This window comes from Condylura cristata, unplaced genomic scaffold (genome assembly GCF_000260355.1).
Source record: "Condylura cristata isolate star-nosed mole 26May11 unplaced genomic scaffold, ConCri1.0 scaffold00006, whole genome shotgun sequence".
NCBI lineage: Eukaryota > Metazoa > Chordata > Mammalia > Eulipotyphla > Talpidae > Condylura > Condylura cristata.
The window spans coordinates 43,784,629-43,812,201 of NW_004567107.1; the positions used below are offsets into that span (position 1 = coordinate 43,784,629).

Here is a 27,573-nt window from a genome sequence, read left to right on the forward strand (position 1 = left end):
GAGGGAAACCCATGGGGATTACAATTGAGATGAAAAAAAATGTGCAAAATGATGTAAAAATAAACTTTTTAATAAAATAAAAAAAATTAAAAAAAAAACCAGCTTTCCATTTTGTTATCTACATCATCCATTGATTTCCTCCTTTCAGATAGCAATACTATGATTTTTAGAGTAGTTTTAGATTTACACAACATAATTGGAAAGATAATACAGTTTCCATATATCCCATCCCATATATCCAAATTAGTGTGCTACATTTGTTACAATTAATGTACAGTCTCTCCTTTGCTTTTACCTAATTACTTTGTTTCTGTGGGAGAATCCCACCTAGGATACCACATTAAATTGACATTGGAGTTGTTCTACAATTATTGTCATGTCTCCTCTTGACTATAACAGTTTCTCAAATGCTTTAATTTTGATAACTTTGAAGTTTTGAGATGTGATGCTTAGGTATTTTGTAAAATGTTCTTTCACACAGATTCATCTGTTTGTTATCTTTGTCATCATTATACATTATACATCATTATATATTTTGGGGAGAAAGACCAGAAGTAGTTCATTTTCATTACTTCATATCTGGGACATGAGCTGTCAACATTTATTTGCAAATTTTAACTTAGATATTATGTCAAGAGTCCTTATTGATGAAGTGAACCTTAATCCCCTTGAATAAGGTAGTAGTTTATCAGGGGTTTTTTTTTTTTCAATTTTAGTTTGTTTTTACAATATTCTTCATTTTGTGCCTTTTTCCCATGGACATTCCCCTACCAATTCACACTTGTGCTATCACCATAGTCCTGTGCACCTCTCCCACCACATTTTTGATCCCATTCGCCACTTCACCCTGTAAAATGTCTCTGGTATATCGTTACTCATTGTTTTTCATTTTTTCTTTATTACAATTGCTTTACTTTTTTCTGTGAAGTTACTTCCCCTCTTCCTATACTGTTATGTTTTAGAAGTCACTGTATTCAGCCAACACTTGAAAAGTGGGAAATTGCATATTTCATTTCCTTAAGAACAGATGATCTATAATAACTAGTGGGAATTTTTCTATGTGGGAACTTTGTCACTTCTCCCATATTTATATTTTCAGTCATTTACCTCATTGTGGTTATTTTGTCTCAGCTGACCATCAATGTTAGCTTGTGGTTATTTGTTTCTTTTCTAAGCACTCTTTCTAGAAGTTTCATTTTATGATTTCCTCTCCCAGTCCTAGAATCAACTGCTTCTTCCAAAGAGTGTTGGTTTCTCTAATTGGAAAATGATACTTGAAATAAAGATCCAGGCTTTGGATATAATCCTTGCTATTTGAGCTATTATATTTTTAGGGCTTTCAACTGAAGGAGCTAGGGAATGTTTGTCTACATACCTGTAAGTATGTAACCATCTGTATCTCTATTAAACTTACATTGTTATTTTTTAACTTTAGTTTAAGGACAGCAGTTTAGAAACTGCTACTTTTTGACTTGATTTTTTTTGGGTAGTAAAAACGAGCATTCATTTTCCAGGCAGGGCAGCTTATGTGTCTGTAGCTAAGAAATCAAGCAGTTCAATTTATATTCTAACAGATTTGTTTGGTTTGTTGGTGAAACTCAGTTGTCTTAGGTATTTGAAATTTTTACTAAAAGTTTTTTTTTTATATAGAGAGAAGCATATTTCTGGATATTTCACTTCTGAATGAATGTTTGGATATCTAGTATATATTTGTATTAAGTTTTATTTTAGAAAATACACAAAAGTGGTATTTTTTCTTTCATGGAACTTTATTAGATATTAACTTTGGGGAGCTAATCTGAAAATGCTTAGAAACTGCTATGTTGAATTGATTTGTTTGGAATCTTGTCTATTTTCCATAGAGCAAGTCTCTCAATAATAGTTATATTAGAATTTTGTTTATTTCTGCATCTCTTGATTCTGTGACTTTTTTGTCTTTATCTTGAATTTTTTACTGTCACTTTTGCTTTTAAAGATTTCCCTACTAGAGGCATGGAGCTTTGTATAATTAAATTGTTCTATGGAAGAACAAATTCTGGGGCTTTTCTTTCTTTTTGACTAAAATTTTCTTTAGATCTCATGATAATTACAAAAATTATTACTAAAAACTTGGTATTTGTAAACATTTATGTTTTAAGATGAACTTTTAATCTGATGTCATTATTCAGTATCATTCTTATTATGCCAAATTGGGCAACATTGAGCAATTTTCTGGTCATAATTTATCATGTTTTAAGAAACTACATATCACTATCACGGTGCGTAGAGCCTGTGGAAGATTATGCAGAGGCTGAGTTCATATTCCCACTCACTGTACATTGAACACAAATTGAATCACAATGATTGTAGGAAACAATTTATATTCTGAAACAAGGTGGTTTTTTAATATGTAAATTTATTAGATTCAGGAGCTTTGTCTAATCCTTCTGGCCTAATAACTGTCATTTTACCTAAAGTTCATAATTTACATTAGGTTTCATTCTTAGTGTTAATAAGTCGACGGGTTTGGACATTTCAGTTCTTAATTTTAACTGGATTACTAAACTAGTTACCATGGCAAGTTTTAAGTATTTTCTTCTGAAGCACCTTCAAAACTCAGACTTTATGAAAGTGCGTTTACCTTTTGTTTGCTACTTGATCCACTCAAACTTGGCTTTTAATATGTTTTATATAATGTGCAGAAACTTTAATTTTGAATTTAAAAGCATTTTTTTCACTTTAGTTAACTAAATAGAGGATTTAGAAGTTCGTGTTTTTCACTTATAAATCTAGTTTTACTTGAAAGAATAACATCCCCTACTTTTATGAGCAAATAAGTACTATTGTGACTGGTGTTTAAAGCAACAATGGTATTTTTAGATTGATTTATTTTCTGTTAACTCCAATTGTAATACCAACTATTGGGGCATCCAGATACTGACTCTGCCTATTAGTTTCTTATATTTGTTATGCAAATTCAGTTTTTCATTAGTCCTATTCCATAGTACTACTGTTCCATAATATGGTTTATATTACCTTCTGTATTTTTGCTGTAACTGTTTTAATATCAACTATATACCCCATTCTCTGCCAGGATAGTAATTATGTAGCGCTGTATGAAACCTTGATATTTCAATTTGCTGTGAAAATAGCCACAGTAAGTTAGATAATTAACTGTCTTAAGTTATTCTCCCCAATAAGTTAGACACTAACATTGATTTTTCTTTCTTTCTTTCTTTCTTTTTTTTTTTAAGTTCTAATGCCTGTAAGGAACTGTCTTTATACCATTTTCCATCTCTCAATCTTTATGTCTAGCTAGGTTGGTCATTAGGTCTTTTTCTTCTCTCACTGAATACTTTGAATCTTAAGTCTTTCAATAGTATATTTCTACAAAATTCATTATATAGTGTTTTAGGTTAAATGTGCCTCTCCTGGTAGTGACAGTAAACATTTAGTTTGGTCTGTAATTTCTTTACCTTTTTTGTTAGTTTGGTGGTTTGAAACAGTTGTATTTTTAGTGTAGTATTTCTTCCTTTCTTTCTTTTTAAAGATTAATTTATCCATGCACACAGAACTGGGGTACAGGCCAGAGATGTGGAGTGGAGGGTGGTGAGAGGATTCACCAGAGACAGTGGGGAGCAGAATAGGCAGATTGACTGAAATACACTGCCAAGGGGAGCAGCAGGCTGGACAGGAGAGGTCTGCCATGCCATGTGGGTCATCTCCCTGGCCAAGAATCGAATTTGTGCTGCAGTGAGTGTGGATCACTTCATAGTATTGTGCTCAAACCCACTGGGCCAGCAGTGTTGTATTTTTTAAGTTCATCACTTAACCTTTGAAGTTCCTGTTTATATTGTGACCTTGTCAGTAAGCACCATCAATTATAAGCTTCAAGGTCAAGCTGCCTTAAAACTCTAGCTCGCCTTTCATTGGCTTTCATTTGGAGAAAGTTAACTTGTCAGACCCTTTGTTTTTGATCATTTAAAATAGGAACTAAAGTTGTTTAAGAGTTAGACAAGCCTAAGGAGACTTCCATATGTTAGTTAAGTTTATACTCTTTCTCTCTGTCCTTCATCCTAACCTATCCTGTTAGAATTATATTGGCACCTTATGTTGTCCCTTAAACCCTCAGAGCTTGCTTAATTAGGTGATGATTTTATATCTATCATTTTTCTCTTTTTAGGGGTTAGATAAAAGGTTGAAAGGATATCCCTTAGTTACTGTTCTTGTGAGCATTTCATCTCTGTAAAGGTCCTGACTTGTCATTTAATTTCTCTGATTTTTTAGGGGGTGACTTTTGAAACCATTGTAAATACTGTAAGTCGTAAATTCTTATATATCTGTTTTCTAGTATTGTATCTTATTTGTGAGATTGAACAGTTTACTCCACAATCATTCGCTAGACATGACTACATAGCTTTTGTACCATGTAGCTCTGTTCTTTTATGTTTTATCATCATTCTTTGAAGTACAAAAAACTACATATTTCTTAACACTAATTTTTTTATTATAATAGTTTATTTTTACATCATTTTGTGCCTCTTTCTATCTCAGTTGTAATCCCCATGGACTTCTCATCTTCAGTGCACCCATATGCCATCACCATGGATCCTACCCCCCCCCATTTTTGAGCCCATTCCCTACTCCACCCCTGTAAAATGTCTATGGTATATAGTTGTTATTATTATTATTATCCCCCCCTCCATCTTTTATGCTCCTGCTATGAATACTCATTTTTAAACTAGTGCTTGAACTTACTCCATTTCATATAGGTGGCGTCACTAGATTCTTTTATTTCATGTGCATATTTCCCTCATTTTTGATTTTTGTTTACTAGTTTACTGTTTTCAGGTTTAACTCTGTAAATTACCTTTACTTAACATTATGAAGAAATTAGTGGAAAAAATTAGTACTTTAAAGTCATAATGCTTTCAAGTCTTGGCTTTTTTGTTAGCAATATGACTTGTGTACATAAGGATCTTTGAAGTCTAATGTGGGACGTAGGTAAAGAGTAGATGAGTATTAATTGAAGAGAACACCTATTTATTGAGAAAAATTGGAGGAAAATAATTTTTGTATTAATAATAGATTAAAAATAGCATAATCCATAAAGAATGGCTTATGTGTTGTTGAAATTAAACATGAGCAGCTACAAATATAGTTAACCATGATAACCCTTAAATAATTCGAGTTATATTAAGGTTCTTTGAAGGAGTGACTGGGATAACATTTCATTAACAAATTTTAAACTTATTTTTTAGGTGAATGAATTGGTGGATGCCAGAGATGTCGGCCTTGGTGCTTGGTTTGAAGCACGTATACATAGTGTTACTAGAGCTTCTGATGGACATTCACGTGGCAAAACTCCACTGAAGAATGGCAGTTCTTGTAAAAGGACTAATGGAAATGTAAATCATAATTCCAAAGAGAACACAAATAAATTGGACAATGTACCCTCTACATCTTATTCAGACTCTGTTGCTGCTGATGAAGACGTTATTTATCATATCGAGTATGATGAGTAAGTGGTCATGCTTGAGGATGTTTTTATTTATAGAAGCAAGGTCTTCCTTTTCAAGATTGCTTATGAATAATAGTCTTTCTGGAAAAGTCATTTAGGGGCCATGTTCACCTTAAGTCTATATGACTGTTCTTTTACTTGGTGGTTGTAAAATAATAAGGGTTCCATAGTGCTCGGTCATCTCTGGGTCCTAAATGGTATATTTGGTTTTGGTGTGATTATACCTGGCTTAATTTACTGTGCAAGGATCTCTTTTGTCTTTTTACTACATTAAGTTTTTTAGTATATTTTAATACATCATACTTACTTCATAAAGTATAATAATATGTAGTGTAATAGTCATTAGAATGAGGTTGAAATACTTTTAAAACAACTGTTAGGAAATTACATGTACAGCTTACCTATTTAAAGGTAACAGTTCACTGTTTTTATTGTATTCACAGGCTTGTGGATTCCAGAAAACTAATTTTAGAATATTTTTATTTCTTGAGAAGTAAACCTATCAGCAGTCACTTCTTAGTCCTCCTCCTGTAATGAAATATCTTTAAATATTCATTTGAAAACTTAAGGAGAAAGGACCTATACTCTAAAGCTAAAATATAATTTTCTCTACTCATTATCAAAACCTTAGTACAAAAGATACTATTAGAACAGATTTATTCGGTACACTTAAATTAAGTCATCCATCAAGTGATACCATAATGTTATATATGAACAATATGAAATTCAGATTCCCAAGATACTTGGAAAGGGGCAAAAGTAAATACCTATTATCTTTACTTCTGATACTTGATAGTGGCTGGCTTGCCAGCATGGCCAGCATGGCTTATTTCAAATAAGCCATTGTGTTCTTTTTACCCTCGTAGATGGTAATAGAACCAATGATTAGAATGAATATGGGATTGACCAAGGTTGGCAATACTGGTAAGCTGAGTCTGAGGGGATAGAAGGGGATTGGAGTTAGTATATAAATTGTAGTCAGTGTCTGGATTATGAATACTATAACAAGATAACATTAGTGGTGGGGACTTCAGCTCTCTGATGTATTATCATTAAATAAGTTCTGATTTGCTTTGAGTTTTATATAGAAGAAACATAGGAAAATTATCTGAAAACTTGTTCTGGCCAATAAGAAGTTATTGTTGAACAAAAATAATTGTATGGAATAACATGGCATAGATATAGTGTAAGAAGCTTTAAATAGTAAGGCTATTAACTTTTAAATGGGTTCTTAAAGTTATTTTTGGAGTAAGACTTTCTAAGGGGTGGGCTTTAGTTTGGTGTAATATTAGCACAAAATATAATGCCTTGAGTTGTTTTTAAGTTTATTTTTTTTTAAATGGAGACATTTCTCTTTATTAGAAAGAATCTTAGTAAAGAGGGATCTAAATCCAACATATACTACAGGACTTAAATTTTTTCTTTTAAGATTTATTTATTTGTGCATACAGAACTGGGGTACAGGCCAAAGGTTCAGGGGGTGGTGAGAGGACTCACCAGAGACAGGGGGGAACAGGACAGGCAGATTGATGAAATACACTGCTGTGGGGAGCCTTGGGCCGGTCAGGAGAGGTCTGCCATGCCATATAGACCATTTCCGGAGCTGTTGGGGATTGAACTCATGCTGAAGTGGCTTTAGCTTCTTAGTATGATGTTTTAGCCTACTGCACCACCAGGGAGGGCCAGATCTAATATATTTTTAATACCTGTGAAGAATGATAGATATTACAGATTTATGATACTATATAGAAAGTGTTCTGAAAACAGCCAAATAAAATAAACTCTATTAGTGGACATTGTTCTAAAATATAAAAGAAATCATCATTTGTTTTCTGATCTTCAGTTTTTCTTATCAAAGTCAAATACAAACAAATTCATAAAATTCAGGTAAGAAAAGAGACCTTGAGGCTATTGATCAAGAGTCATGAAGTTTACTCAAGTGGTAGAAGTAGGCTTAGAGGACAGTCATTTCCTTAGTGTTTCTAGTAGGTTAATATGTCAATGGCATAGCTTATAAGCAATTTAGATTACATTAACTCTTACGGCCAAGCTCTGAGCTAACTTGTTAAATGGATTGGATGCTCATGTGATCTTTAGCATAACTACAATATTAGTTACATTAATTCTCATGTGGAGAGACCACAACTTAATTATATTATTTGCCAAGGGACACATCTGTTTAGAAAGTCTGACTCTAAAGAATGACAGTCAAACAACATGCAATATTATTGCCACCTAGCCTAAACATGCTACACATACTTGGTAGTAACTTATACTTTAGTGCCTTCATAGATCAGCCATTTTCTGCATCGTAAATGTGACCTAAAGACTGGCTTTAAACTTTACTTGGGATTTAAAGAAAAGAGCATACATGAATTGTTTCATTAAATGCAAGGTATATAAGTTGAGATCACCTGACTGTATTTAATCGTTATTCATTACTTGGCAACTTTATCAGTGAACACTAAAGCCCTTACCCTGTAATATACATGGCCACCATAAAGATCCCACTAAAAGACTATTAGTAACAAGAAAATCAGAACATTCAAGTAATAGACTACAAAATCATTACACAAAAAACTGTTGTGTTCCTACATGCAAAACAGTAACCTAGAAAACAAGAAATTAAAACAATCCCATTTACAATCACAAGAATTAAATACCTAGAAATAAATTTAACAAAGAAGATTGAAAACTTGTACAATGAAAATTAATGCATTATTAAAATAAATAGATGACACAAAGAAATACAAAGATATTCTTTGCTCATGGACTGGAAGAATTGACATTATTAAAATAATTATCTTATTGAAAACAATATGTAGATTCAGTGTGATTATAGTGAGTTTTCAAAGAAGTAGAGGAAGCATTATTGGAATTATCTGGAACCACAAAAGATTTTGAATAGTCGATGCAATCTTTACCTAAAAACAAAAAAGAAAAGCATCACACTCCCTGCCAGACTTCAAGTGACGCTATAATGCAATAGTATAGTTTTGAAATACAGAAATTCACTGACCAATGAAATAGATTGAGAACCCAGAAATAAGTACACTCTTACATAGACAGTTGATCTTATGACAAAAAATATGAAGTGGAGAAGAGAAAGTCTCTTCAACAAATGGCGTTGGAAAAATTAAACAGCCACAGGCAAAAGAATAAAAGTAGATCATATTCTTAGCATATAAAGATTTCACTCAAAATGTTTAAAAAAGTTGGAATATCTGAAACCATAAAGCACATAGGCAAAGTACTTCATGACATTGACTTCAAGGATGTCTTTGGAGAACAAACTCAAAGAGCAAGGGAAACAAATGCAAAGATAAATATGGGACTGCATTTAATTAAAAACATCCCTACATTTAAAGAAACTAACATAAAAATAGATACCTTACTGAGTGAGAAAATATATTTGTGCATCATACATCCAACAAGGGGCTAATATCTGAGGTCTACAAAGAACTCATACAACTCAAGAAGAAGAAATAATCAAATTAAAAAGTGGACAATAGACCTATATAGACACTTTCCAACAAAGACATACAGATGTCCAACAAGCAGCTGGAAATAAAAGCTCATCATCACTTGTCAGAGAAATTGAAATCAAGCCCACCGTGAGGTACCACCTCACTCCTGTGAGAATGAGACACATTTCAAAAAGACCAGAAACAATAAGTGTTGATGAGGCTGTGCAAAAAAGGAAACCCTTGTGCAGTTGTAGTGGGAATGTAAACAATGTGGTGGTTCCTTATTTAAATTTAAAGACAAATATAATTTATGATCCACAGTTTCACTCCCACTTATCTACCCCAAAGGTATAAAAATATCTAATTTGAAGAGATGTATGCACTCCTATGTTTCTTGCAGCTTTATTTACAACAACTAAGTTATAGAAACAACCTAAGTGGCCCACAAAATATGAATAGATTAGGAAGAAGTGAATATATCTTCACAATGAAACACTACTTAGCAAAAGAAAAACTGAAGTTTTGTCATTTATTTTAAATTATTATTTTTAAAGCTTGCTTTATTCATACAGAACTGGAGAACAAGCCAAAGGTGCAGATGAGAGGCTTCACCAGAGACAGAGTGGGGAGCAGAACAGGCAGATCAATGAAGTACACTGCTGAGGGGAGCAGTGGGCGGGTCAGGAGAGGTCTGCCACACCACGTGGATCTCCACTGGTGCGGGAATCAAGCTCACACTGAAGCGGTTGCAGCTAGCTTGCAGTGCTGTGTCCTAACCTGCACCAGGGAGGACTGGAAATTTTGCCATTAGTAACAGAATGAATGGAACTGAAAAGTAAGTTAGAAAGAGAAAGACAAAAAACGGGATGATTTTCCTTACATGGAATATAGAGAACATAACTAAACCAAAATAAACCTTAGAAATCTGACTATAAAACTGAAACTACCAGAGTTATGAGAAAGGAGCAGAGTAGGAAGGGGGACCCTGTGGACTATGGAAAATGACTAGGGGTGTTACCTGAAGAAATGTAAACATTTACCCTTCACTCGTCCCAATCATACATATAACCAAACCATTATTAACTGCAATAAAAATACAATAAAAAGATTAAATAAAGCTTTACCCTACTTTTTTATTAAAATACCTGTTCAGAGTGAATTTGCTTTACATTCACTTTAAAGTAGTGGTTGCACATTAGCTTAAGTATCAGTGCCTGGAAACTAGCCCTCAGATTTCTGATAGGTTTGATCTGAGGGATCTGGCCTTCAGGCCCTGGCATTTTCAAAAGTTCCCCATGACACTACTGTTATAGCCACAGACTGAGACCCACTGCCTTAATGCCTGCAGTTCTCAGAGTCCTTTTTGTCCAGTAGTATCAGTATCAGTTATTAGAAATGCAAGTTTTGAGGCTCACTTCAAGCATAGCAAGTCATTCTCTGAATTGGCAAGCAGTTTATGTTTTCCTAAGTCATCACAGTGATTCTGTAATACAAATAAATTGGAGAACCAGTCAGTAATTGATTTTTTGGTCTCATTTTTTTCCAACTGCCTGTTGAACATCTGTATGTCTTTGTTGGGAAAGTGTCTATATAGGTCTGTTGTACACTTTCTTTTTTATTGTTCACTTTTTAATTTGGTTATTTCTTCTTCTTGAGTTGTATGAATTCTTTATAAATCTTGGATATTAGCCCCTTGTTCCTTGTTTGGCCCCTTTGCTCTCAGGTACCTGATATATACAGAGAAGGGGCTGATAAGACTTTTTTTTTTTGGTAAGACATTTTAACTAAATACAGGAAATACATTTTAGTAAAAGCTAAAGGAAATATGTAAGAACTGAGGAATCTTGAGTATTCATCTTTAACACTTGATAGATTATGGCTTTTTGATGACCCCCCCCATTTTGTTTCCTTGTAAATGGGATTGTTAGAATTCAAAGACATTTACTAAAAATTAAAAAAAATAATTTTAGCAAAATAATCTGTTTATAACTGTAAATGAGGAACCATTTTCCAATATACAGCCTTTACCTGTACTAACTGCATAGAAAAATGTTACGTATTTGTATATGAGGAATTTGTTATAATGTATTGTAAATTCTTGAATGAAGGAGATACTTTCTAATAGTTGAATATTACATGAATTCTAATCCTGGTTTCCCATCTTTCTTAAACAAGGTTTTTTTTGGTCTTAAAATTCCTTCTGATAACTTGTTGCTACTAAGGTTTCAACATATGTCTTTAGTTAGTCTTAACAGGCCATGGAGTAGTGTTACATGGAATACTATTCTTTGTAGTTGTTTTCTTTAATTGTGTATTAAATGTAGTGATCTAATTTGAAGTATTGATCAAAAAATTTTTGCTGACTTCTGAGGAGAAAAATTACAAGTCCCCACTGGTTTGAACAGGGAAGCCTGTATAAAGAAGAAAAAATTTACAGAAGAAATCATATTTCTGATTCATAAAAGTGAATAACTGTAGGTAGACAAAGTTGAAATATTTAAACATGAGTAAATTTAAAATTTTTAGAATAATGTGAAGATTATGTGCTGTAATCTTTTTAATTTTTTATAAGTAACATAATAATTTATTTTTACAGCATTTTATGCCTTTGTATTTACTGTAATAATCATTTAAAATAGAAGTGCCAGTTTACTTAGCAGCAAAGATTCTTTTTGTCTTGACTTGAATGATTCTGAGGGTACCCTTTTTAAATAGTAATTTAATAATTCTCTTTTTAAAATAATACTGTGTGCTGGGCACTAGATAAATATTTTACCTGGATTATTTCATGTAGTCTACATTAAAACTCAGTGAAGTAGATACTTATTTATAAAATGGGAATAACTGAGAATTAGAGAGGTTAAGAAACTTGTCCAACATTGTATACAGCTAATAAGAGAAACCTGGATTTAGGAAAACACATACTTGTACCATTCAAACTAACTGCCTCTTTTATTATTTTCACAAAGGCATGCTTATAATACACAGACATGCAGTTATAGTATATAGGATTGTTTATATAATTAAAATTGTTCTGTCATTCCAGTATATTTTGACACAACAGATGTCATAAACCAAAGTCAAAAAAAGTCTCATTGCTTTTTTCTGTGAGCTGAATCCATAGCTCATTAATACTCAAAGGGTACTTAAATTGAATAAATTATACTGCTTTTGACAGTGTCAAGACTTTTTTTTTTACCATGGCATTGAATTAAAATGGAAATATCATAGCATCTTTTAGGATTTTGAGGGTAACTTATGCTAGGCTATAGTTAAAAGCTCATATGGCAAATGTCTTAGGATAATGTCATTGCTCCCAGCATTCTTTAAGATTTTGTTTTAACTATTCACAGACTGATGCAAGCTTTTGACTAACCTTTTAGTTATAGCCACTGCAAATAGAAGTTAATGAGCCAATTCTGAATAAAATCAAATGATATATTTAGAGAAAAGTTTTTTTTAAGTAAATAGCTTATTTTATTGAATGTATTGATATAATTGATTTCTAAAGGAATCTTAATTGTTTTGAGGAATATCAAAATATAATGATTTTTGGATTTTGATGGGAGAAAAGTTCAATTAAGTTAAAGCATTGTGTTGCTTTTGCATGCAGGAGTTAAAGTGAGAGGTTTAGTTTGAGAACCCTATTACAGTAAACAGCCTGACCCATTGTTTCTTGGTTGTTACTAACATGTTTATACAGACTTAGAATCTGGATAGATGGCAATCTCACCTAGAGTTGAGTAAATTAGGTCTGTGACTTTATCATTGCTCTTTTGTTGTGTTGTAAGATCACTTAGAAAAATGGCTTTATAGATAACAATTTCGAATTTATAGATAATCCTTTTACATTAGTATTTCTCATGAATATGGTCAAAAACACTGCAGGTGCATCTAACTGAAGTGTTGAAAATGCAGATTCTTTTTTTTTTTTTTAAGATGTATTTATTTATTCATACAGAACTGGGGTACAGGCCAGAGATGCGGAGGGTGAGAGGATTCACCAAGGACAGAGTAGGGAGAAGAACAGGCAGATCAACAAAGTACACTGCTGAGGAGAGCAGCTGGCTGGTCAGGAGAGGTCTGCCACACCACGTGGATCTCCTCCCCTCCAGGGCAGGCGGGGGATCAAACTCATGAGGAAGTGGCTTAAGCTTCTTAGTGCAGTGCTTTAACCTGCTGCGCCAGCAGGGAGGGCCGAAAATGCAGATTCTTAAGGGTATCCAAAAGCCCACATTCCTAAGGTCACCAAAAGCCCACTTCATACACCCTGCATTGTGTGGGCCTGGCATGGGACCCAGGAATCTTCTTTTTAAAAAAGGCATTTAAGTGACCTGTTAAATATGTAGAACACTGGTTTTCTTATAAGCCATATAGTTCAAGTGTCAGAATTAGAAATTGGTTTGAATTTTATGGCTTTAATTTTTGGTAAGTTTTCAGTAGGTATACATACTGTTTTTAATAGGTGTACATGTATGTAACTCCTATAGATTTAATTTCCTTATCTGTAAACATCTAATTTATCTATGTTCTTATTCTCTAAAAAGCTTGAAAATTACTGAGTACAAAGAGAAGCATACTTTCTGCCTTTTTTAAAAAAAATTAAGGCAGGTTATTTTGGTAAATACTCTTAAATTATACAATTTATCTTGGCATAGGTGTTTTAAACCAAATTATGTTGTTTCTACTGTTATCAAAATAATTAATCCACAATTGTTAAAATTTCTACAAATGAGATTTCCATATAGCATATCAAGTCTGTAAGTGGTTTTAAGTAAGTTATTCTTGTGAGTAAGTTTTAAATTTAAATATAAGGCATGAGATTTAGCAATGTTAGCAACTAGAATGAGAAATGCTTTTTATTTTACATGTGGTATGACATTAAAGATATACTAAATTAGTATATGCCTCCAGATGAATGCTGTCCTTAAAAAAGCTATTAACCCCAGGAAGCCATGTTTTAAAGGAAGAGAAGGATCAACTATGTTACTTCATTTATTCATTTAATGTAGTTTGAATCTTTTAACTTTTAATTTTGAATCTTTGAATCTTTCAAACTTTTAGTTTGAATCTTTAAGTTTTAATCTTTTAGTTATCTTAAGAGCCACCAAGAAACTGCAATTTATCTACTTTATGGCAAAATTTATGTTTTGAAAATAGAGATTAAACAGTTTCCCTGAAATTTATTCTCTGGAATAAATTACCTATTTAAACACCTATTCTTTGCTGGTTGACATCTTGATATTTGTTAATATACACATAGTTAAGAATAATCAAAAGCAGGGACTCTGAACGATGCTCTAAAACACATTTAAAAAGTACTGGAAACAATGGAAATGCTACTGGGGAAACTTAAACTTAGGGTATCTAAACTTACCTGACAAACTTTATTTTTAAGATTGATTTATTTTATGCACGTAAGAACTGGGGTACAGGCCCAGAAGTGTGGGGGCTGAGAGGATCCACCAGAGACAGAGTGGGGAGGCAGAACATTATCTGAGAAACTTTAACACCAAAGTGATTCTTAACTTTCAAGGAACTATGGCTGATAATTCCCTAAAATATCAATAGAACAATACCTTGGCTTCAAGTTTTGAGACTAGGTAGTTAAAATATAGTAAGAGGGGCCCTAGTTTAAATCTTTTCATATATGTGTTAGCTTTCAGCACTATGTAAAGTTGGCATTAATATATTGAGGCCTACTTCAGAAATTATTAAAACTTCAAACACATCCGAAAATGTTTCATATTGATTCCCTGAAGTTTCCCTCCATTGAAATGCTAGAGATTGGAAGTAGAGCTGTGTAGGGGACAACCTATACTTTTGACTTTCTCTCCAGTACTGCTACAGTAATTAAGCTGGCTATAGGTTTCTTGTTTTTATGAACACTTATAGTCTTTAAAAGGCCATTTATGTTTTTTATTAGCATTGCATAGAATTTCTAGGTCAAGAAAGGGGGAGGAGACATAGGATCAAAGGGATTCTTTTCAAACACATAGAATCAAGGGAATTTTTTTAATACAGTCATCATAGTTCATTTGATTAACAACTATAGTTATATAAACAGACTTTTCTATTTAATGAGTTGCATGCTTTCAGACATTTGTATACTTAGAATATCCCAGACACACTAAAGTTTTAACATAGTACCTGCTCAATGAAAAATTGCTGTTACTAGTGTAACTACTGTGATAGAAATTTGTACACCTAAGTTTAAATGTCTAGAGTGTTGAGAGAGTACAAGGTAGAGAAAGTTACTTCTATATTCTTAAAGAAGAACAGCAGATATTTACTGATATTTCAGAAATAGGAAATAAGGGATTATTAGAGAATAGACTAGTATGGTCAGCAATGTAGGGGGTGTGTATGGTGAATAGTAAGAAATGAAACTGAAAGTGAAAAAGGCTTCAAGTTAAACATGGCAGATTAAGATGCATGTTTGTCTCCTTAAATCCTCCTAGAAAGACAGTGGTTCAACAGGTTAGGATGTAGCACTACAAACTAACCACAGCCACTTCAGTGAGTTTCATCTTTAGCTCTGGAGGTGATCCACATGGCGTGGCAGACCTCTCCTGACCCCCCTGCTGCTCCCCTCAACAGTGTACTTTGTTGATCTGTCTGTTCTGCTCCCCACTTTGTCTCTGGTGAAGCCTCTCACTACCCCTTCACCTCTGGCTTTTAGCCCAGTTCTGTATGCATAAATAAATAAATCTTTAGGGAAAAAAAAAAAGTTAAAAAAAATACACATATAAATCCCCAAGCACAAAAATGGGATAGAAAGACACATAAGAGAAGGCAAAAAAACATTTTGGAAGGTAAGAAGTTAATGGGTACATGATACCTAATTGACCAGGATAAAAAAGCTGAAACTAAGGATGAAAAGCCAATAACAAGCAAGAAAGTTAAATCAACATTGAAGAACCTTTGGAAGGCTAAGGCCTTGGATTCATCAGATACTTTGGAGGTAGACATACGAAATAAATATCAGAACAAGAGGATTGCTTAATTTAATGAATGAGCATTTTAATTTAACTGTCCACTCTTATCAGGCCTTAAATCAAAAAAAGAGAAAGACATGGTATTCAGGACAAAAAGATTTAATACAGGTATTAATGAAAGATTCCAGCATATCAGTTAGGGAACAGTCTTAGGCCTACAGACAAGCTGTCCAGATCTAAACAGAACAAAGGAGTTCCGGAAATGTTTGAACATAGTGGAGTTTTACATCTGGCAGAATGGAGGAAAATTAATAATAAGTACACGCAAAACTAAACAAGTAGCAGCCAAAAAGGACAGTTAAACAGACAATGGAAAACAAAATTGTGGAAAAAAAGTCATAATTAAAGCACTCTTTTTTTTTAAGATTTATTTATGCATATAGAACTGGGGTACCGGCTAGAGATGCAGGGAGAGGCGGTGAGAGGCTTCACCAGAGACAGAGTGGGGAACAGAACAGGCAGATAAACAAAGTATACTGCTGAGGGGAGCAGCGGGCAAGACAGGAGAGGTCTGCCATGCTGTGTGGATACCTCGAAGGCCGGGGATCAAACTCACACTGAAGCGGCTGCCACTAGTTTGCAGTGCTGCGTCCTAACTCGTCGCGCCATCAGGGAGGGCCAGAGCATTCTTTGTTACATAACTGTGAATAATATTTACTCAACTTGTAAACATTTTTATGTGTGTGTGAAATACAGAGAACTTAGTTTGTATGATTGAGAGCAAGCAGGTTTTTTAATCCTTGTAAAATATGGAATATAAAGCCAAGGTGACTTTGTACCTTGGTATGGTGTCTCTGCTCCTTATTTCTGCTCAAATAACCTCTGTGCCCCATCTGTAAAACAGGGATACAATAGTACCTATACCTAAGAGTTTTTGTATATGAATGTGACTGCTTAGCAATATAAGGGAGAGAGGATGGAAGTAAATGAGTATTGGATAGAGTAATAGTAAGGTAAAAAAGCAACATATAATTATTCATCAAAAATACAGAAGTCTATAACAAATAACTAGCAATTGGAAATTGTATTTAGGGAATAGGAGTATGATGGAGTAGGCCAAGAGACTGCTTGACCCAGTTGTACATTTTGAGTGTTGACTAAATTTTGTACACATGGGGAAAAACAACTTTAAAAAAAACTTTTTTAGATCTTAACTTGAACTACAGAGCAATTCATTTTCTATCACAGAAATCTTAAACCTATGTAGAAGTTGAGAGAAAAATATAATGAGTCTGTCACCTAGTTTCAACCACTGTGAGCACCTGACTAATCTTGTTTATACTAGCGTCCCCAGGAATCAGTAGATTATTTTGAAGCAAGTCCAAATTTTGGATCATTTCAACCAGAAATGGTCTTTCCATATGACCTTAGCTGCTATGGTGGGTGCTCTACTTAGCGCTCCATTCAGGAAAGAATTTGTTCACCAATAGCAAGGAATGAATTTATTTAACCAATAATTTAACTACAGCACTTGAGATCTGCTACTGTGTTTGAGCCAAGACCACATATTCTCAGCATCCTCCTACCAAGTGACCAAGAGTTGGAGAACTGACCAAGGTCCTGGCAACTTCTGCCCAATGTGGACTTCTATGGTCACTGAACCAGAATGTACCGTTAGGCTCACCAAGAGTTTGTGAGAATTCTCTCATACTCTAATGCATTTTCTGCCTGGTCTTCAAAATAACAGGCCATTATCATAGTCTAAGGACTTTTGCTACTTAGTCCTGTTCTTTTTCCCTGTCTTTCATAGGTTCATCTTCATGTTAGCATCTGTTTCTTAGATCACTCAATGAACAATAAAAGTAAAAGGATTATTTTTATTTTTTTTAATTTTTACATCATTTTGTGCATTTTTTTTCCATCTCAATTGTAATCCCCATGGGTTTCCCATCACCAAGTCACCCATGTGCCATCACCATAATCCCGTGCACTTCCCTCCCCACCCCCCCACCCCCGTTTTTGATCCCATTCCCCACTCCACTCCCACAAAGTGTCTCTGGTATATGGTTGTTCATTATTCTTGTTATTTTCTCGCCTGGTCCATTATACTCCTGCTATGAGTGAAACCATCCAGTATTTTTCTTTCTCTTTCTGGCTTATCTCACTAAGCATGCTCTTTTCCAGCTCCATCCAAGTTGCTGCAAAAGACATGTGTTTCTCTTTTTTGGTTGCTGAGTAATATTCCATTGTGTATATGTACCACATCTTTTTTTTTTTTTTAAAGATTTATTTATTTATTCATACAGAACTGGGGTACAGGCCAGAGATGCGGAGGGTGAGAGGATTCACCAGAGACAGAGTGTGGAGCAGAATAGGCAGATCAACGAAGTACACTGCTGAGGGGAGCAGCGGGCGGGTCAGGAGAGGTCTGCCACGCCATGTGGTCACCTCCAGGGCAGGCGGGGATCGAACTCATGAGGAAGTGGCTTTAGTTTCTCAGTGCAGTGCTTTAACCCGCTGCGCCACCAGGGAGGGCCCAGTACCACATCTTTTTAATCCAGTCATCTACTTTTGGCATTTGGGCTGCTTCCATGTTTTTTCAATTGTAAATAAAGCAGCAATAAACATGGGGGTGCAGGTATCTTTTTCAATCATCGTTTTTTGTGTCTTTTGGGTAGATACCTAGGAGTGGGATTGCTGGGTCATAGGGAAGCTCCATGTTTAGCAGTTTGAGGAACCTCCAGTTTTTAAAAGGATTCTTTTTAATGTTGGCATGGATTAATATCAGACCCAAGGCTGCTAGTCATCAAAAGGTGTGTTATAGTGGTTGAACTTTGCTGATGTTTAAGAACTTGACTTTCAGGAGGAATCTCATTCCCTGATAAAAAAATGACTAATGTGTACAAATAAGATTTTTGCAGAAACATCTAGGAGTTTGAAATTGTGTTAGATGCTAGGCATTGAGTGATGTTGTAATCAACACCAAATAAAAATCTACATTTTTCTATACTGCATGTCTCTGGTAGATGATACTTAAGATGTGTTATCAGAATTTGTTGTTGGAGCTTATTACCTTTTATAGCTTTGTATATGAAAGGTAGAATGAACTTGGTTCGTGAACTTTTTCTGCATTCAGAAGTAGTAAGTTCCCTAGCATCTGCAAAGGTTAGCTAGTGATACTTTTGTTTTACTTATTTTTTATAGTGTCAGATGTACTTTACTTCCCTAATAGTACCATGTTTTAATGGTACATGCTTTTTATTTGGCATCAATTATGAGTTGGTTTTGAAACAGTTCAGTATTAAAACAGCTGGGATAATTACTGACCTCTGTTCCTCTAGGGCAACTGTCAAAATGGGACAGGTTTCAATTTACTCTAATGTGTGTTGCTGTTTCTAGTGACTCTGTCTTAATATTGTTTGCTGACTATTTTGACCTTGGAGACAGTTTAGTGCATTTTGGCCAAGGGGAAATATGGTGTAGTTGGGGCAGAATTGTGACAATTGAAACTGCTGTTTTTGTGCAACTTTAAGTACCCTTGTGTTGCTTTAGTGTTATTATGAACGAAGGGATTTGACACTTATTGTAATTAAACTCAGTTCTTTCTGGTGCTCAAATTGTCCAGTCTCTGGCTTATGTGGTTCCTTTAGGTTGAATCTAACATGGTTTTTTAGGTCTTCTTTTATTTCAGATATAAGAGGGTGTACTCCAAGCTTTTCTACTCACTGCCCTCAGCCTGGTTTCAGCCATTGCTTTAAGTAATCTAAATTTTAAATGTTACTCATGAGTCATAATCTGGGTTGCTCACTCATACTTGTTTCTCAATCTCCTCATTGGACATGCCTAAGATATACTTAAATACACCATAGATTGATATTTTCAATGAAATGTAAAGGGTTAAAATTCAGTCTATTTTTTCTTTCATTGAAAATCATAACTTTATAATACCACTGATTTCCTTTACTCTATCTGGTGCTTTTAGACTAGTATTACTAAATATTACCCAAAACTATGGTTAATGAAAAGTTGATGCATGTTTAAAAAATATTTATGTTCTTAAGAAAAGCTGTTAGAGGTATATAGTTAATTTAGTCTATTTTGAAGTCATTTGTAATTCCCCTCTGTGTATGCGTCCAATTTGTTCTGTTACTTTTGTTTCATTATGCTTTTGTGTGAGAGGGATTCCATATATTTTGTTAATTTTGCTTTTAATAATTAATTGAAGCATTACATGTCTGTTAAATTTCTAAAATGAGATTTGTTCCTCTGCCATTTCTTACCTCTATATAAAAATATACATGTAGTAACTATACTAGTTACACATGCAATGTGTGTATATGTATTTATACACACTCATTAACTAGAGTGTGGCACATTATACACTTGTTTTCCTCTTGCTCTTTTCAATTAATATTTCTTCATTTATATCACCCCAAGCATTTGTCATATAGCATATTCCTTTTTATAGGGCATAATAATTCTATTATATAGTTATACCCCTATGTTAAGTGGTTTTCTTTTGTGGACACTTGATTTTATTCCTTAATCCTGCCATTATGAGTAATATAGCAATGAAAGGCTTATAGCTATAAAAAGGCTTATGTATGTGACTTTTCATGGGGACCTTTGTGATTTATATTTGTGTATAAGTAGAATCCTAGAGGAAAAAGTAAATTTGTAGGCAATTTTCATGACTAAGGTTGAATTCCTCTCCATAAGCCACAGTTCCACTTTGTATTCCCATCAACAATATATGAGAATATTTGTTTTCCCACAGCTTATGAGTAGATAGTTATATAATTTAATAAAATTTTTTAAATAGATCTGTGTTTCAGAATCTTTGGCAAAACTGGTGGTGGGAAGCCCATGGGGATTACAACTGAGATAAAAAAAAAAAGTGAAGAATGATGTAAAATAAAAAAGAAAGAGAGGGAATCTTTGGTAAAAGTATTATATGGATTGCAAGGTGTTACTAGAGTCAGGGAGATGTGTTGGATCTCAATAGTAGTCTCAATATGCAGATACTTGCTAGGGATATAGTTATATCAAAGAAGTGTTAAGGAGAACTGAGTGGGTAAAAGAATTAGAGAAATTGGGATGATTAATAAGTTTCTTTAGAGGATACTGAAAATCAGTTAGATTACAGGATGGGAGCTCCATCTTGAATGTGAATTTGTGGTGCTTCTAAAACAAATATATGAACAAGAAGAGGAAAATGAGAGAGTTTTTATGTTGTTTTTGTATGTGGAAGTAAGATATATAGGTGAAGAATAGCAGTGACATGGGAGGCGCTGGCATGGTATTGACTTAAGCAGCACTAGTTTTATGTACCCTTTATGTTTTCTTGCATACAATTTAACATCTCTTTGGCTGGAATTAGAGAAGTGTACTTCATTTTTATGGATTATCTTTTATAGACTTATTGTATACATAAAGTATATACACATATACTCTGCTATATAATTTTGTTCTGAAATCATACAGATTTAGTTCTAGAGTATCGTAGCTTAAATTCTCTTGTTTTTATGTATGGATTGATTTATTATGTTTTCTCTCCAATAAACATGGTTTTATATACAATTTCAGCACTTTGTTTAAATTCTCTACTTTGTTTAATATATTTCCATACCTGGTATCGACTTTTTATAAACTTGGACAAATAAATAGAAAATATTTTACTATTTAAATGTAATTTTTTGCTATGTTAAAATACAATAATATGTCATGTCAGAATATAATTTCACATTATAGCTGAAAAGGTATCATATCTAAAAGAATGGTTTTTTGACCATTTAAGGCCATAAGAAGGGCCTTAAAAAATTGAGACAATTTAGATTAGAAAATTTACAATTTTAGACTATTTCTGTAGCAGTAACAACATATTAACTAACATTTATCACATCATATGTTGTTTGAACACTTTGCAAGTCTTCTTATTTTAATTATGAAAACAACCATATAAGGTACAATTAGTAACCATTAGGTACATTTTACACAGGAGACAGAAGGTTAGTGAGCTCCTTAAGGATATACAGTATCAAGAAGCTAAAAGAAAATTAAATCCAGGCTTACTGAAAATAGAACTCAAGTGAAGACATGAGGATAATAAAGGATTTAAAATCTTGTCATATAAATTGAAGGAAATGTATTTTAAAAAATTTTTAAAGAAACTGTTGAGGACAGTGGGAACGTTTAAACTACCAAGTATTGGGTCTTTCTAGAGTGTGTATTTCTTCACAGGACTTTAGATATAGAATGAGTTCCAAAGCTTAATTTTTGAACCAGTATCATGTAATTTTTCTATGTTAAAGTTATGTGATGACTGAAGTCTTTTCTTAGGGTTAAACTGCCTTCTCTTCACTTACTAGCCAAACAGACTTTGAATGGTAATTTGAAAGACTTAACAGTAGAAGGGATTTGTGGCACTGAAAGGGTACATCTTTGACAATCCTTAGATTATTTTTTCCAACTAACATTTGAAGAGACTTGATTAAATTAGTGGTTGACCAAAGATCCCACCCAGGATATTAATATTCTAAATAAATTAGCTACACTGAGAATACTAGGCTTTTCCATAGTTGTTGTTTAAGAAAAAACTAAAGCTAACTGCTAGAGTAGCTTTTAGTTATTAGACCCATGTAGATTTTGCACAAACAACGAATTTGGTTAATGATTAATGTGTTCTTCCTTTAGCTTCTACTTTGCTAATATAGATGTACTAGGCTGTGATACTTAATTATTCTTGTGTTACTCTGATAACTGTAAACTGTGAACTTTGAATATAATTTAGAGTCACTGAGAAGGAGCTCTAAACAGAGATTGCTATTGTATGTCTTATTCCTAGAGTTTCTGACTCAGTAGATTGGAAGTGGAGCCCAAGAGTTTGCTTTTTTAACATATTTCCAGATAATGCTGATGCTTCTAGTTTGGGGCCCACACTTGAAAACCACTGCTATTGTAGTTTGACCTACCCCAATAGATTCAGCTTTCTAAATGTGGTAGCCAGATAGTAAAGAACTCATTTTCTTATTCCCTACTACCATACAAAATTTTAGACAACTGATCTTGATTTTATAGAAACCACTGTGGACTACTACATTGCTGTTATCAGTCTATTGGCCCCAAGGAGCTATACCTAAAAATTAAGGAATCTTCCTGTTCAGGCTTAGGTTTATCCAAGCTTACTTTAGAAATACAAATAAAGACTCAGTAGAACTCTTTCACATGGCTCCACTTTCAGATATTTATTTATTCATTCATTTATTCATTGCCATTGCTAGGGGGTTGTTACATATAAGAACCAGAATCTTCTCTCTTCCTGAAATAAAGTAGGCTTTTGAAGGACACCAAGTTTATTAGAAAATAAGAATATTGTGCATAAAGCAAGTGGCAGAACTTGATGAATTGGTTTCAAAATTCAGAACGGTCAATATCTAGTCCTAGTAGTCATTCTTAAATGGGTTAATAAAATGGGGAGCAAGAACTTTTTAAACTACTCTAAGCCAGAATGACTTACTGAGTTAAAAATTGTTCACTCTGGCAGTTAAAGGTCATGAATGTATGTCATTTACTTTAAGTGTCATTGAGAATTACATAATTTCTCATTCAGCATATCCAAATGACACCAGTAATACTTACCCAGGTGGATATTACACATAGCATGTTCTAGAGTTAAAGTAGTAGCTTGCTCAAAGTAGATGAGATATAGTGATTTTTTTTAGTTTGGGGTGAATACTTGCGAGATAATGTCCTCTGTGAGCCATGAAGAGAGCCACATCTCAAAGGCCTAGAAGGAGTAGGGAGAAAGTTCTTGCTCACATTATAGAAAGCAATATGTAGGTATCAAAATTCAGGGGAGAGGTTAGAATGATGTGTTCCTACTATTTATTAAAAACTGTAATTTGTTGTACTTTCCTCCTACATGATTAACTTTGAAAATTAACTTTTAATGTACATTAACAGTAATCATAAACAATGTCCTGTGATTATTCTCTTTGTCTTCCCTTAGATATCCAGAAAGTGGTACTGTAGAAATCAATGTCAAGGATCTTCGACCACGAGCTAGAACCAATTTGAAATGGAGTGAATTAAATATCGGCGATGTGGTAATGGTTAATTACAATGTAGAAAGTCCTAAAGATAGAGGATTCTGGTTTGATGCAGAAATTACCTCATTGAAGACAATCTCAAGGACTAAAAAAGAACTTCATGTGAATATTTTCTTGGGGTAAGAGTCTCTTCACTGATACCACTTATTTCTGAATTAAGGATTGTAATTTTGAGGTGTTCAGCACATGATTATGAGAAAAAAAGGATGGAATCTGTCAAAGATGGGCATTTTCACACTGAAGTAGAACCTTTTTTTTTTTTTTTAAGATTTATTTATTTATTCATACAGAACTGGGGTACAGGCCAGAGACGCGGAGGGTGAGAGGATTCACCAGAGACAGAGCAGGAAGCAGAACAGGCAGATCGATGAAGTACACTGCTGAGGGGAGCAGCGGGCGGGTCAGGAGAGGTCTGCCATGCCATGTGGTCACCTCCAGGGCAGGCGGGGATCGAACTCATATAGAAGTGGCTTTAGTTTCTCAGTGCAGTGCCTTAACCCGCTGCGCCACCAGGGAGGGCCCTGAAGTAGAACTTTTTAATACATTCTTGGGAATTTTTTTATCATGAGTAGTCCTTAAATCTCCATTGCTACTTTAAGGTTGATAATACTGTTTGGAAGCATCTTTGAAATAATATTGCTTATCTAGCAGTGAATGTCTCATCAAATGAACTGTCTGCTAAGCTTACATGACTAGCTGAAATTTGTCTTCATAATTTTTTCTTTAACTTTAACTTACAGAACACAGTCAACTTAATGAAGACATTCAGAAAATGTGAAATATTTGCCCAATACCAAGTCACTCAGCTATTTTTATCATTAGTTGTTTAAGTAATTCTTTCAGATGTTTCTCTCCAGTGTTATAGATAGTACTAAGAATTATTTCACAGCTATCTTTTTTATATGTAGACAAATATTAATGCCATAGTTCTGGATCTGGGTCTTTTGAATAAAATTTATTGGACAAATAGTCACTAAACTACCTTTTTTACAAAAGCCTGTTGACTTGTTTCTAGTCTTTGTTATAAATAATGTCCATATGCATTTTCTTTGGAATGAATTCTTAGAAGGACATTTGTTCTATTGAGTGTTAACAGATTCTAGAATGAGCCTGACATTTTAATTTTACATCAGGAAAGCCATCAAGCCAATATTATTGTCAAGATCTGAATAATTGGGTTATTGCATAGAATGCATATAGTAATCTAATACATATGTATATAATGGGATATAGTATATCTGTTATAACAGTGATAAATCTAAGGTCAAGCATCTGCTTATAGTTAACAATATAAAGCAGGGTTCAGTAAACTACAGACTATTGGCTGCCTGTTTTTATGGAAAGAAAGGTCTATTGGTGCAATGTCCATGGATGTATTATCTACAACTGTTTTTGTATTTAACAGCATTGTTGAATGGTTGTAGTTGAAACTATCTGGCTTGCCAAGCTTAATCTGTTTATTCTTAGACCCTTCCTGGGAAAAAGTGTACTGATTCCTAAGAAAAAGAATTCTGTAAGGTGCCAAAAATGGCTTATAATTTAGAAAATGGTTTCTGAACTTGCTGCCAACAGAAGTGTGATACTTTTGTCAGATATAAGTGAATTTCAGACTTCTGAGCTACTTGAAATTTTGATAAAGAAATAAATTATGAAGAAGAAAAGGAGAAGGCACTTATATAAATTGGTAATCTAGGGAACCTATATATTAGATACATGAGTAGAGGACATAAGAAATACCAGGACTCAGATCATTGCCCTCACCACACATACACACACACACAATATTTTAAAAATGTTCAAAGGTACAGTTAGATTAGACTATCTGACTTTTAGGACTAGAACTAAGAGTGAGTGGAAATTACAGATAGGCAAATATTGACTCATCGAATGATAGTGTAATAGCTACTCCAACTGTAAAATACACTGTCTTATAAAGTATTATGTTCTCTGTTATTTAAGTTTTTGTTAAACATGCTAGGAACACAAGAACCAAAAATGAGCCAGTGTTACTGATAAGTGGGAATTTTTTTCAAGATTAGAATTCTTTATCCCTGACTAGAAGAGTAGAAAAATGATCAGAGAAAGCATAACTGTATTCTGCTATTTAGGGATAATTTGGGGCTATTATAAACATTGTTGCCATGATATTCTTGTTCTGTGCCCCAGTGCTTATTAGTTTCTACAGGGCACATATTATCTAGGGGTAGAATTGCTGGGTTGGAAAACCTATGTATCTTCAATGTTAGTAGCTAGCACAAATATTTAAGTGATTCAGACAAATTACACTTACACTGCAGTATTAGGAGTTTTCATTGCTTTGAATTCTCATCCATGATTAATTTTGTTAGCTCGAGCCTTTGAAAATCACGTAAGTATGAAATAAAATAAAAATAAAAGGCCTTTGTGGTTTTGATTCGCATCTTCCTGACAACTAATGAGATTGACAGCTTTTTTCTTAGTTTATTGGCAATTTGGGTAATTTTTTGAGGGCCTTGCTCCAAATATTGGTGTTTTATTATTGTTAGTTGGGTAGTCTGTCTTACTGATTTTTAGTTCTAATTGTAGAGATGTGACCGATGTATTTACATGTAGAGAAAAATGCCTTCTTTTCCAGTTCTATGAATTTTCTCTGTATGTTTGAATAATATTTTTAATTTTAAGTGGTTGAATTTATCATATTTTCTCCCTTAGGTTTATACTTTCTTTCTTGTTTAAGAAATCGTGTGTGTGTGTGTGTGTGTGTGTGTGTGTGTGTGTGTGTGTGTGTAATGAAGTTGGTCGAAAATTCAGTTATAAAATATGTAAGTTCTGGGGGTATAACATATAGCATGGTGACCATAGTTAGTAATACTGTATTATAGATTGAAAATTCTTGGAGAGAGAATCTTAAAAGATCCCAAGAGAGAAAAATGTAACACTGAGGTGATAGATATTAGCTGAATTAATTGTGGCATTCATTTGTCTCTATTCATCTGTCATTATGTTGTAGACCTTAAACTTGTACAGTTGTTATATAGCAATTATATATCAGAATATGGAGGTTGCTGGGAAGATTTCCCTACTCAGAAAATAGTCTTTATTGCTTATAAAAAAAATTTGTGGTTTTGCTTTTCTTTAGATCTTTAATAATAAACTTGGTAATTTTTTGCGTACAATGTAATCTGAGGGTTTGATTTGTATATAGTGTGAGGTAAGGGCTTGATACATATGAATATTTTTGTAAAAACCTTATTAAGATGCCCATTTTTCTTTTCATGGTCTTCAATATCACCGCATGTCAAATATCTTTATATTTGATTTCTATTCTGTAGCATTGGTCTGCTTTGTGTATTCTTATAAGTTATATGCTTTCATGAAAGCAGATTTCTTCTTGTTCTTCTCAGTTCATAGCGCTGTGTACTTTCATTTGAATTTTCCAGTCATCCGTGATTGCCAAATTATAAAAAAAATAGAATTTGATAGGTAAAAAAATAGAATTTGATAGGTATTGCATTGACTCTAACCCATGAATGTGATTCACTTTGCTTATTTTGGTCTTTAACATGTTCTTCTTCTTTTTT

At 33.7% G+C, this 27,573-nt stretch overlaps 1 protein-coding gene across 1 annotated transcript in view; it reads left to right on the forward strand.

Moving 5' to 3' along the window:
• The window catches only part of UHRF2 (ubiquitin-like with PHD and ring finger domains 2, E3 ubiquitin protein ligase), a 74,597-nt gene that overhangs the window by 10,277 nt on the left and 36,747 nt on the right, over positions 1-27,573 (forward strand). Inside the window, exons 3-4 of the mRNA XM_004677652.2 lie at positions 5,241-5,500; positions 23,914-24,132. Coding sequence (XP_004677709.1) covers positions 5,241-5,500; positions 23,914-24,132 — 479 coding nt within the window. The remainder of the gene's footprint in view (positions 1-5,240; positions 5,501-23,913; positions 24,133-27,573) is intronic.